Source organism: Homalodisca vitripennis, chromosome 3, assembly GCF_021130785.1.
Source record: "Homalodisca vitripennis isolate AUS2020 chromosome 3, UT_GWSS_2.1, whole genome shotgun sequence".
NCBI classification, from domain to species: domain Eukaryota; kingdom Metazoa; phylum Arthropoda; class Insecta; order Hemiptera; family Cicadellidae; genus Homalodisca; species Homalodisca vitripennis.
In genome coordinates this window covers 81,066,199-81,080,399 of record NC_060209.1, presented here as the reverse complement: position 1 = coordinate 81,080,399, position 14,201 = coordinate 81,066,199, and the positions used below count along the sequence as shown (strand labels likewise).

At 33.3% G+C, this 14,201-nt stretch overlaps 1 protein-coding gene across 14 annotated transcripts in view; it reads right to left on the bottom strand.

The window, feature by feature from the left end:
• LOC124357111 (protein still life, isoforms C/SIF type 2) overlaps positions 1-14,201 on the bottom strand; it is a 911,156-nt gene that overhangs the window by 788,046 nt on the left and 108,909 nt on the right. For 12 of the 14 annotated variants that reach the window (XR_006921921.1, XM_046808566.1, XM_046808571.1 and 9 more), the window contains 3 exons: positions 12,211-12,303; positions 6,810-7,011; positions 685-941 (listed from right to left, as the gene is read on the bottom strand). Coding sequence is in view for 13 of the 14 variants with exons in the window: in XM_046808566.1 (XP_046664522.1) it covers positions 685-941; positions 6,810-7,011; positions 12,211-12,303 (552 nt within the window). In the remaining variant the exon portion in view is untranslated. The remainder of the gene's footprint in view (positions 1-684; positions 942-6,809; positions 7,012-12,210; positions 12,304-14,201) is intronic. The other 2 variants (XM_046808574.1, XM_046808582.1) reach the window with 1 other exon arrangement.

The window sequence follows — 14,201 nt, the reverse complement described above, 5'->3', positions numbered from 1 at the left end:
CGTTATCTACTAGACGCTCGACTTTGACCTCTGTCTGAGGATGGGGAGGGGTTTGCGATAAGACAATTCCTGTTTTATATTGACGAAATATTGTTCTACGCTAATCTAGTAATCAGTAGAAACGAAATGTGAAATAACGATTCATGTCTGGGTGTGGTCGGTATAATCCCAAAGTACCCAATACCGTATATATAATTTTTCTTCAAGAGAACCTGGATACATTATATATTTTCTGAAACTAAATAAAATTAAGAATAAATTAGCTATCTCAGATTCTAAAATATGGATTATAATATTATCAAACTTTACCAGGGCAGTTCCATTACTTTGCAATTAAAAAATTGTAGTTATTTTTTTTATAGTTTCTACATGATATTTGTATACCATAATTAATTATCTTCACAATTTCCTGAAATAAATAATGTATTGCACATATAGATTTATAGTAAACATGTATTTTTTACTAAATGTTTAAAGCACGGGTAAAAAAACACTCAGAAATGGCCTGCCATCTGAGGAAAAAGTTAGTGCCTATTCGAAGTTTTATTATTTATGGTTTTCATTTTTATTGTCATTACAGGGGAGCTCTGCGTCATAGGCCTCATGAATGACCCATCATTGTGTAACTATTATTTCCTATAGTTACGAGTAGGTTAATTTAAATAAACCAATGAGAACAATCACCTCCTCAGTCTGAGATTGAGCGGGGACCTGCGTGGTGGCGTGATTAGAATTATTGAGCTTGCCACCAGGAGTGCTGGTCTCCCGATCCCTAGTCTGACGGTTGCCTGCGGCTGCTGGCTTGTTGGCCTCCCTCCCGCTGACATTGTCGTACAGCGAAGTACTACTTGTAGCTGCTGTCACCTTGTCTCCCAGTGTCGACACTCGCCCATCCGCAACGTCACTCACTCGTGACTGAGCTCTCGGTAACGTTGATGACCCTGTAACATAAGATTTTAGATATGTACTAAGCACTTAGCAACCCCAGGAGGGTTCACTTCTGGCTGGTTTATACCTTTCAGTTGAACCTTCAGTAATTACAATAAAAACCAATATGTCACTTAAAATCTAGGCAAACTTATGGATGTCCAGGAATGATTCATTACTAATCGCAAATGTCAAGGTGCAAGGGTAGTTCAATAGATCTAGTCTATTGTGGAAGATGACTTTGGGTGGCTAGCCTAAACAAAGGGTGCGCCGCCTCCCTGCCCAGCCCCGAAAGGCTGCTAGAGAGTTGTCCCCTTTTTCTAAGGAGACATGACATATTAATCCTCAAAATCCTCCCTTATAGATATTAACCCCCAACCTTACACCAATCCAGAATATCCTGTTACTCCGGAAGCAACACAAAGATCCTTTTAGGACTAAATGCAATTTCTGAGCTTCTTATTCTAAGAGAACAAAAAAGGACTGAGCAAGCACTGACACCAGCACTGTTATATTCTCTCTACATTTTGAATTGAACAGTTGTTTTCCTGAGCATAAGGTACAGTTGGAAAGTATCTAACACTTTTGAGAGAGGTTAGAAGGACGAATTTTGTACTGTTATTGGCTGAACTCCGCGAAGCCGTGTCACTCATAAGGTTGGAAAATTTTAATTTCTGTCTGTCTGTCCGTGCGATATCTTGAAAAGGAACTGATCCATAGATTTAAAATTGTGCATACAGCTTCATTTCTATAAAAGGTACATTGAGTTCAAGTATGGTGCATGTCACTCCATGGGATTTGACTGAGCAAAAGCGAACATTTTTACATTGGTCTTATTGTTTACCATGATTGCAATGAGAAAATAGCAGAATAAATAAATTCGTAAACAAACTCAGTATACACATTTAGTCTAATTATCCAAACATCATTTTATTGTGACTTTGTATGTAGACTTATATTATTTAAATACTGATACGAAACTCATGTACAAAAATATACGTGTATCATGTGACCAAGTACCTTTATAATAATTTACCTGTAGATTGGACATTTTGCATGAAACTTCATTTCTACGCAGAAAAGAATTAGTTCTATGATATTGCATATCTGACCATGGAATTTGGCTGAGTCTCGTTAAAGCAACCAGTAGAAAAAATTTCTCTACTGTTTGCTGGGGGATGTAAAAAATTTCTTTGTAATATGATTTCTTTCTATATCTGTGGTTCTATCTGCCAATAATGAAATGACCTGTAGACTTACAATTTTGCATTCAACCTCAACGAAACCTGTTGTGTGACATGTAGTATGCCTTACTCCTACTTTACATATATATATATATATATATATATATATATATATATATATATATATATATATATATATATATATATATATATATATATATAGTACATCATTGTAATTACATTATGACGAAGGGAAATAATTTTTGTTGTATAAACTCTAGAAAGGGCCATTATGAAGAGTATAGTATTCTCAACTACACCTGTCTACAGAGAATGAATTTGATGCTTACGTTCACTTATGTGATTTCCATGAAGATTTGTGAGAAACACAGTGCATGGCCTGTTCGGACTGTCTACTAATATTTGACAACAGCCTATACAATATTTGAATAGTTTGTGAATGAATCATATTAGTTTTTTTAAACTGCCATTCTTGAAAGGGGTGGTAACACTGAAGTTGTTATAGATTATTTTTACTAATGATTTTATTTTTTTAACAATGGGGAAAAAACATTTGCTATGTTCCTCAGTGTTTAGCGTATAACACTAGTGATTAGAATCTTGGTTCTGTGAGAAGATATACTCATATATCATCCAATGTTAAAAGCTGTCTGTAGCTACTCTGAAACTTATTGGTTATGCGCTATATCTATATGGCTACACTAGGCTGTTACGGATCAACACATTAACTGCGATGGACACACATTCCGGAATATTATGGACTACTATTCCGGCTGTCCTAAAGTTGGTACATGACTCGTGTTGCAGTGAAAGTGTTAAACAGTCGATATACTAGCTAATTTAATTCATAAAAATAAGGATGTATACATGAAGAGTTAAAAAGTATTTATACCACAAATGAAAAGATTTAGCAAGGTCGCATTATCTGTGCATTGTCTCGAAGAACTGAATGTCATGATCCCTTCCAGGTCAAATAACCACAAAATTGTATTTATTCTTATATACAGTCAAAAGTACAAAACAAAATCCAATAGAACATTTTTGAAAATCCTACTAGTCATTATAGACTAACACAATATAGTATAGTAATATAGTAACCCAGTTATCACCTGCTCTCAATAAACCACTTACCATATTACTTTAAGGATGTCTAATGAGGCTTTATTATATTTTATCTGTAAGATTGACCTTTGGCTACTTCATTACTTCTCCATCCTTTCTCCTATTTAAGTCCAGTCATTACAGTAACTTAAATAAAGGTGTCACCATTCCATTTATTAACTTTATAAGTGATAAAGAACCAACCACTGTGTCTTATTGGAAATCCTTGCAGTAATAGTTGTGGCAATCCTGTTCAGTGTATTTCTTGAGAAAACACATTCTGAGGATTCTATAATATGAAGAATACAGTGTAAAGCAATATTTCGTATATGATTATTTAATATGACTGTGACTACTTATCGGATGATTGTTCCAAGGTAAACTTGTAATGGAGCCTGTATCAACCACTCAGTCCCGTTATAGATGAAGTTTACTCTACATTGCCAGGAACATAAACGAAAAAGATAAAATAGAAAAGTAATGAACAAACCTTCTACTCATGTGACAAACTTATGACTGACTCTCATACATGGAAAAAATATACAGACTACCTGACCCTGAACAGCAACTGCAGCTCTAGTAGTAATTTTATTTGCCCTACTATAGTTCTTACAGCTATTTCAGAGAACTCAAGTTGTTATTTTATATGTTGAGGAATAGAAGATGCTTTTAAAATTACTGCAGTAATGAAAAATTTGCAATTATTTTTGTAATATTCTCATACATGGGCTAATAATGAAGGATCATCATTGGAAAATTACTTGATTGCACACTGGTAGTATTGTTGGATAACATTCATGCAGTGAAATGAGGAAGGTCAAATAGGAGATATCTGTAATTGAAGCTGACTGTTTAGTACTGGCATTAAATGGTGTACTATAAAGTACTTTATATGGTACTTGTGTCTTTTATCTTGATTGAATAGAAAGACTCTTTCCAATTCTCTGCAGCACTTAAAGAAATTTTCCTTTTTTTGTCCTCCATAGAGTTATCATGCAGTTGTACCTACTTGGTAATACAATATTAGAAAGTACATCACCAATTACTCTATTTGATAATGGCAACACCTCCCCAAGGATGTATCAGTTAACATAACCCTTTTTTTAATGCTCATCATACATGGTTTAGTGCTTTACAGGTTTCTAAGCTTGTAAAAGTAATCATTTACTGTCATGACAGCAATGTGTTGTTATTCCAGAAGTATATTGGTTGGGCTATTACCCATAACAGCGAAAAATAGATTTACTAAATAACGAATAATGATAATTAATATTAATGTGGAAAAAATAATGAATTTAAAACAAATAATGTGGTAACAAAATAACAGACTTTTGTCACAGAAATCAATTGTCCAAGAATCTCATAGATTATGTTCAGTTTTTCCACACTGGCACTAACTGCTCACAACAAGAATCATAGAATGAGAATAAAATGGAAGTAGAGGAATTGGCAACCAAAGCCAAAAAGTGGTTGGACAAAGCTGATCTTATCGCGTGTACGTAATTGTGTTACCGGTACTTCAAAAACTTTTATTTATCAAAGGCAAGAGAAATTCCTTTATTGAGTAGTTTGCATGCAATAACAAGAAATGTTAAGAAGTTTGCTATAAGTTGTCACCCATAAAAATATTTATAAATATTTAGATAAAAATATAGTATTCAGTCAAAATTCAATGGAATTGTCGATTTTATCATATTATATCTTACATCAAACTATGAACAATCTTAATCTAATTACCTAATCAAAATTGATCAGCTGATATCATAGTAGATCGGTATTGGACAAATCTTTTCCTTTTTTACTTTGGACGGAGGAAACTGGATGGAGTTTGGGTGCCACTGTATAACTTTATGTGCTCTTGCCATGGTTCCAAAGAGATAAGCGGTGGCCACTAAAATCTACCCCTCCCCCTACTTCTCAAACTGAGCAGAACTACCAATGTTGTATTACATCAGCTCAGTGAGGGACATTAGCAACTGGTCTTAACTGGGCCAATGGCATAGTGTATCGTGTACAACGGTTATCGCAAGATAATGTCGTAGCCGTTATCTGCTACGTCGAGCGTGGCTGCTGCTTGGATGGGTGACCACTGAGCGATCCTATTCTTACAAGCAGCCTGCCTGCCTGGCCATTGGTGGTGGTTTGGAAGTCACCTTTAAGCAGTTGGTCCCCAGGTTAAGTGTTAGAGAGGGCTTCTTAGGTAACTTCGCCTGGTAAAATAAGACATCTTTACTTTACTCTCTCATCTTTGTCTTAATGATCTTTTGTATCATTGAGGATATATCCTTCCAGGTGTTATCATCATTAAGCATTACACCCACAATGTTCCTTCAAGTCAGCTGCTGATCTACTGCTGCTGTGTCAATCTCAGTTCTCTCTGCCATCCATCTGCAGCAAACTTGTTCTTAGTAACTTATTCCAAGCAGACGTATTGTGATCTGTGTTCTGTAATATCCTGCATCTCACCACAGTACTTGCAGGCTATTTTGAACAAACCTGACCAAAGATTTTCTAGTGGGGCTTTAAGAGCCAAGTGGAATTGAACATATCATCATTAACAGTACTGCATTTCCCTATAGGCCCACTAGGCCCAGGCCTAGGGCGCAAAATTTTAGGGGGCGCATAAATTTTAAAGTACACAAAAGAAAAAAGTTGCGGCGGCGGGTGGTGTTGGCGCTCGGCGGGGCGGGTGGCCAAGGTCAACTAGGTCCGGGGTGCGACGTTGACTCATTCATTGGTTCATTGCTTTTATTTATTCAAAACACTCCTATATATATATATATATATATATATATATATATATATATATATATATATATATATACACACACTATTGTAATTATCTTTCATCAAAATTAAGTAATTAAGAAATTTACTGGATTTCTACGTCAGTGTAATCAGAGTCCTCTGGGGGGGGGGGGGGGGGGGGGGTGGGCGCTCTTTGGTCTGTAGGCCTAGGGGCGCCGAATTTGTAAATGCGGCCCTGATCATTAACATCATCAAACCAAAAGTGTTGTGCATGTGGAACAATGCATCTTCAGTGTTAAAGGCTGTTGCTAACCAGGACATGAGGGAGTGCAGATGTTTTTATATATTTTATGTTTTTTGTGTCATTTCATGGAGCCCTGTCCGCTTTGACTAGAAAATGCTGAACATCCCCTTCTTCCACGATGACATGCCTGATAGTACCCACTATTCCTCCTCATGATATCTTAACAGGAGGTACCCTCTACCCCCAACTTCACTCATCTTGAATATCCTGTTACTAGAAGCAAGTGCAAAGGTCATCTTAGGACTAAGTGCAATGACAGGTTTCCAGTCCTAAGAGAACAAAAATATAAACAATACATAACAAATACAGTATATAACTTGAAAACCTCAACTTTATTGTAAATATGATTGTTTTAGTAATCAATTCTAATTCATATACTGTATAAAACATTTTTAATGGAAACAAGACTAATTATTTTTTAATTTCATACGAAATATTTTTTACGTCACATCTTAGATTGTGTTGTAATTGTCATCAAAATAACAATGATTTAAAAGTAATTAATTATAAATGTTATTACTCACCTCTATACCTAGGATCCTGGGCTCGTAGCCTTGCGTACTGGTCAGCCGTCATACATGTGCACTGCGGCTCCCTCGAGCGACTGGGAGACGCAGGTGTACTTAACGGCTTGCGTTTGGTCTTCACTTTATTCTGTTTGTTCGGCGGTTCCAATTTGAGCGAGTAGGAGGAAGACGCTTTGCGCGAGAATTTAAAAGAAGGTGACTGAAATACAAAAGAAATACAGTAAATTACAATTTAACTTTTTTGAATGTACATGGAAATATCAAAAATTAATTTCTGATCAGTAGTCACTTTTTTTAGGCAAAGAAAATAAATTAGAAAACATGTTTTAATAATACGTAATTAATATTTCTCTTTGATTACATAAATTATCAAAGGTTATATAATAGCTATTTTATTAAGATTTTGTTTTATTCTGAAATTTGAATCAGCTTTGGTATAAACTTAAAAATTTAATGTAGCATATATTAAAAGGTTAGTGATCAACAAAAGTCAGTTGAATTTTTTTTTTATTCTAATATTAATTATGATTAATGCTTAACATATGTATGTCAAAATTGTATTAATTAAAACTTTAAAAACTTTCTAATTTAGTTGTGATAGCTTTAAATATCACCCATTTGGGAATGACCGGCAAAGTGATGATATATATTATATATATACTATACTATATACTATATACTATATATATATATTATTGAAATTATATTTATATATATATATACAGGGTGTCCAAAAAGTCCCGGGTCGGTTGAATATTTGTCAAAATATTTTAAATAGAGCTACAAAACCTTACACAAAGTTACTGGACATAAAAATCTATTTTATCACATATTCAGTGATCCGCTACTTCCTCAGGGGGGCGGCCCGCTAGGAGTCAGAAGAAAATCTTAAATGTAAGCATAGGTTGATATGCATATCAAATTAAAGGTCTATATTAGTAGAGTTGTCATGACATATCTAAGAGTTTGCAACTTAGGTTAATGTATATGATGTTTACTAGTTTACAATTTAGTAGAGTTACAAATGAGCCCTCAAACCCGACCTCAAACGGACAACCGAGTCAAAAATGACAGTGCTGTTCAAAGATGGCCTAAGAGTTTGCAACTTAGGTTAACGGCTGTAACAAAATACACTGATGAGCTTTTTGATTTTAACCTTTACTAACCCAAAACTGTTTACAATTTAATGATTTTATTCAAATGACCCTCAAACACCTCAAGAAACACCTCATGTCCATTTTTTAATGTTAGGAAAGTTAAAGTCAAAAATCTCATCAGTGTATTTTGTTACATTAACCTAAGTTTTTGGACCCAAACTCTAGCCATCTTTGAACGGCTGTCCATTTTTGACTCGGTTATCCGTTTGAGGTCGGGTTTGCGGCTCTGTACACTACTAATATAGACCTTGTAATTTGATATGCATATCAACCTATGCTTACATTTAAGATTTTCTTCTGACTCCTAGCGGGCCGCCCCCCTGAGGAAGTAGCCGATCACTGAATATGTGATAAAATAGATTTTTATGTCCAGTAACTTTGTGTAAGGTTTTGTAGCTCTATTTTAAATATTTTGAAAAATATTCAACCGACCCGGGACTTTTTGGACCCAAAACTCTTGCCATCTTTGAACGGCTGCCATTTTTGACTCGGTTATCCGTTTGAGGTCGGGTTTGTGGCTCTGTACTCTACTAATATAGACCTGTAATTTGATATGCATATCAACCTATGCTTACATTTAAGATTTTCTTTTGACTCCTAGCGGGCCGCCCCCCTGAGGAACTAGCCGATCACTGAATATGTGATAAAATAGATTTTTATGTCCAGTTACTTTGTGTAATGTTTTGTAGCTCTATTTTAAATATTTAAAAAAATATTCAACCGACCCGGGACTTTTTGGACACCCTGTATATACACACACATGTATACACATTTCCTAAGACTAGTAAGTTTTTTACTGTTTGTGAGAATTTTTACTGTACTTTAAATTGTTAAATATCTTATGATTATAAAAAATGTGTTAGACACAATATTATAAATTTAAAATAAAGCTGAGGGTTTATGCTAGAAGCAGAAGTTCATTCACTAAATACACACCCAAAAGATCAAACATGGATGCAATTATCAATGGTATATCTACCAATATTGAAAAACAACAAAAATTCTTTGGAATCTAACTAGTTTAAAGCTATCAAACCCAAACTATGAGGCTATGTCTACTGTAATATGAGTACGGTATAAAAACCCAAAATACACATATAATACTGTATATACTATTAATGCAGGAATAAATGAGGGAGAAAAAGCAGATTCCATATTTATTGCATGAAACATGGGCTGGTTGGATATGACATGATATGTTCAATTTGAGCCAACTACTTTTTTTTAAATTATGTGGATAAAACAAATGATGCAGCATATATTTTAGTTACAAATTTAAATATATATATTTATGAGCAGGTCAATATATTAGTACTTACATTTATTCCTATGACTTAAAAATATTTAAATTAGAAAAAACACAATTTAGTGTATTATTTTTAAGATATAATAAAAAATTACCAACTTAAACATAATCAGTTACTATTTTTTGTTTGTTTAAGTAAGATATCTGAATAGTTTTATACTTAAGGGCAAGATGAGGCACAACTAAAAATATTTTGGGATATTTTTTGGGAATATTTTATACAGAGGAATAATTTAATATTTATAAATAAGCATATAAGTTAAGCAATTCAGTATTAAGATATAAAACATTACATACTTGGTATTGTAAATATCGAAAGTAGATAGCTGTATATTATTATATTTGAGAAAATGTTTTTATGACATAATGTCTTATGCACCATCAGTACGCAATTGGTTTATGACAAATATTCACAACATTTCAGTATGTGAGAGTCTTCTATTTTAGGAATCTAATTAGACATTTTCAGCAATAGTTCGAAAAGGTAGTTCTTTCAGGTCTGCTGATCAGATACCCTTAAACATTTGAATGGTTGTGTTATCTGACAGTTGCTTTATTTCTCCCTAGGTGATTTTATTTTATCTCATAACTTTCACTTTGAGTGACTTTACAAGAGAAGGCATCATCAGCATTCTTAGATTACTAGTTTAGCACTCTAGACTATCAACTTTGACAATCTTTAATAGAAGTGTCATATAAAGGATGTGGGTGGAATGCAGAAGTTATTTAACTCTCTGTGTTTTGATCCACCGATTCTCACATCTCCAATCAGGTTGAAATGTCTGTATAAATCATCTCCAGTTATTACAGCTGTTTTCCACTTCCATTCTGATTGGATTGAAAAGTGAACTTTGTTACTGGTGTGGGATGCCATAAATACAATGTGATCTGCAAAATAATAACTTTTGTTATTGCTATTCAGGTTGAGGATGGTGTTCCTGCATTTACGTAGTTTGCATGCCAGAACAATGGCCAAGGTTCAGGACTATCAGTAGTTTATTGAGGTTGACCCAATCTTAGAAGTACAATGACGATGCTAATATCATTATTTAGTCAAGCTTAGCAAAAATAATTCTTAATTTCATAAAATTTAGTAGAATTTTTTATCTGAATTCCTAATATAATCCCAGTGGAACTCTTGGCTAGAATTCTCTTTATTTCCTAGTCAGAATTCAAAGAGCAGAGTTCTTAAAGAGATTGAGTGTGATGTTTTGGTTGCTTGGTGAAAATCATAACATAGGTTCTCAAAGCAGCTTCATATGAAAATTAAGACATGTGCACTGCAGGGTCAGATAATTCTTGGGGAAAATCTTTTGTTCTTAAATTTAAGCGTCTGAGGAATGTTATTTATCTTCATTTTCTCATCTAATATGTGAAAACATTATATATAATGTGGGTACCAATGTCCACTCAAGCATTCCTTTCCTCCCACATTGTGCTTTCTTTAATCATTTGTTTCTATTTATTTTACTAATGCAAAATAAGACCATCAAAGCTTCAACTATTGAACAGGAATAGATTGTTTGTCCATCTGCTCCAGATGAATGGAAGTTGTGTAAACATACATAAATATCAATGGTTTGGCCAGCATCCATCCCATCTATCTCAGTGTCTTTATATCCTACTTTTCCTTATCTATTTCCTTCTCACTTTTCCATGTTTCTGGCTGAAATTGAAAATGGGGAATTGGGAAAAATATCTGTGTAAGGGTTAGATATAAGATTAAACTGGCTATCCATCATCACACTGCCTCTGAAGCGATCAGCAGTTAGTTTTATTATGTGATTGCAATTCCAAATCGGTTCTATTCGTTCCTATTGTTAAAAAAAATATGCAGTCTCTATCCAGGCTTATGCGTATTAAATGCATATTGTAAGATAATCATTGATATTGTCCTCTTAATTTGTGAAATACAGTAACATTATTTTATATACAAAATTGAACAGAAATACTTCAGTTGATTCTATTTTATTCATCAGTATTATGATCCTTTCCTTGATAACAGGGTTTTCTACGTCCAGTCTATTAAAAAGTCTGTAAAAAGATTTAATTTTATAACAGCATCCTATATTTATTAAATTCTTGTTTGTGTTTACCAATTCTTCAAGCAATGTATATAGGATTTTCTATTTGAATTTTGAGTATACATAACTCACAGAAAAAGGCAACTCACATAAAATCACCAAGCAGAGCTGCATTAGAGTTAATTTTCAGCCTTAGCCAGCCATTTTCCATTATGTAAAAAAGGGAGGAAATCACAGTTCGAGGCTCTGCCAGAAACAAGCAGTACGGCATACCTTGCTCAAGCCTAATCATTTTTGCCACTGAGAGGGATCACCAACTGTCATCTCCATAACGATTTAGAACTACTGACTTAATTATCCCTCTCCTTATCTCAGCATTTCTAGTTATTGACATGATTCTGGATATCCATTGTCTTACCCAGGTGTAACTGACAATCAGATATTCTTAATCTCATTTAGGTTTTATTGGAGGGAAATAAACACCCAGAAATGAAAACTTCAGGAGAATACTTGTATGTTTATTACTCACAACAATGTTTTTTTTAATTAATACTTTGACTAGCTAGTTTATAACTTTTATTATTTCTACCATGTATTTGTATGAATATTTAATTTGTTATATTTTAAATATTAAATTATTTTTAATTGAACCTTTTATTAGGCAGCTAACAGTAGACAAAAAACATTATTAGAAATAAGTTGCAATAAAATAACATATTATTATTTATTTAATCAGCTAATTGTTGTATTTGATGTTATAGTTGTATGAATTATGATTTACTCTATTGATTTATTCTAAGGCTGGTTATGAAATAAGGGAGTACAAGTAATGGTCAGTTAATTATGCTCATGCTGCACCAGTGGTAGTATCACACTGAGGAACATGCGAGAGAGAAACTGGGGCTTCATACCAAAACTTGCAACAAGGGGGGAGGCTGTGATTTCCTCCGATTGATGAGAGCTTCCCCCTTGTTGAGCTCAGGTAGATAGCCACTCCACCACGACTACAAAACATGACGAAACGATCTTAACAACCGTTCATTGGTGTTTAATTAACTTTTGAGACATGTAGGAATTTTAGAGAGATTTCACAGACAGCAGATTCTAATTTTAATATACTTAATTTGTAAAGGTAACAGGATGTTTTCGGACATTTTCCATTATTAAGTTAAAAAAGTAACACTATTTGAGATCTGCAAATTGGCCTCTTCATCAGGTTAAAATAACTAACCTACCGCTGACTAGGTTGCAGTGACAATGTGCATCGTTAATAATTCGAAGATCATTATATGAATTAGGATGAAGCTAACCATAAACACATTGTGAACTGTACTTTGTTCAAAAATTAATCAAGGTTTCACAGATTAAATTAGCAGATCAACTACTCAACCAGTTGAAATTAGGCTAAAAAACAATCCAAAATATCAACAGATTAGAGACTTCAAATAAATCAATATAGAATCACAATATGATTTTAAGAAGTTCATAATATAATGAACCAATAAAAAAGACCCCTTTCTCTCATTTGCCCCCAACTTGTTTCTGATGTGACGATCGATCGCCACATACTATTGGCCACTTGTTCTTAGTAACTTGTTCCAAGCAGACATATTGTGATCTGTGTTCTATAGTACAGTTTATAATCTTTATTGTTACTTTTTAAGTGCATGTTTTAATAATAGTATGCACATACAACATATTTATTGTCATTTCTGACTTTGTATGTTGTAACACATTGATTTGTTCACTTTAACCTAGTTTGTAGTCTATATGATAGGTTAGTTATTTCCATAAGGAAGAGATCAGAATGTAATCTTTGATACATAATTATTTAACTATTTTATCCACTTAACAATGGTAAATGTTTGAATAGAACTCCAATTACCTTCACAAAACCTCCCCATCCTCAAAATAAAACTCAATTTATTTATATTAATTTAAATTATGTGTAATAAATTAAATAGAAGTTAAGTTTTGAAACATTGAGATACTTCCAGAAAGTAAGTTCAACTTTGAAATATTGTTGCAGAAAGATATTGTATGTTTTATGTAGAAATTCTGTGAACCTTGTCAGAAGATATTGCCTAGATGTTAATGGTGATTTGGTCATATTTGGACTTTATATTGCATTGCTTGTTACAAAATCTAATGTATTTGACAATGCTCACTGTTAAGATACAAAGCAAGATCTGTACCTTTTATTTTATTTTTACTTTTATTTTAGAACGGGAAATGATAGTTTAAACTTAAATATCTTGACTTATATGTCATGATCATTGAGGATGAAGTCCATAGTAAGTATGAACAACAGCCTGTATTACTGTTTATTGCAGTTTTATATAGGTATTATATTATTTTTTACAAATTATTTTTATTAATATAATTTTATAAATATGAATATCTATTATAGCATATTTATTATTTACTGTTATTCAAAAACAGTATAACTTATATTTAATTGGCATATAATTTTTAATCATAAATTAGAAGTGCATTTCAAATGAACATTCCGTAACATTAAGTGACAAAGGAAGCTGTCTTAATTAATAATACAATCATTGTTGTTGCTATTGGTCTTATAATATTTAATGTATAATTTACCAGAGAAATTTGTCATATTTTTTCTGCAGTAAATTGCGTAGTAGAGTTCTGTAATAAATTATAAGCTAAACAAGCAACACTGTTTTGAATCCTCATTTTATCCAAGGGATGGCTCCCCTTTCTGCTGAGAGTACTTCCAGGGAATTTGCAGTTCCACCACTTCTCTATAGTTCTAGAAATTGAGCACTACATAAAAGTGTTATGGAAAGCTAAAAATAGCTAAAGAAAGAGCCAACTCCAGGGTTTATAAGTTGTTGGTTAACACAATATCCACGAATCTGTCAGAAAAGTAGTTTAATTA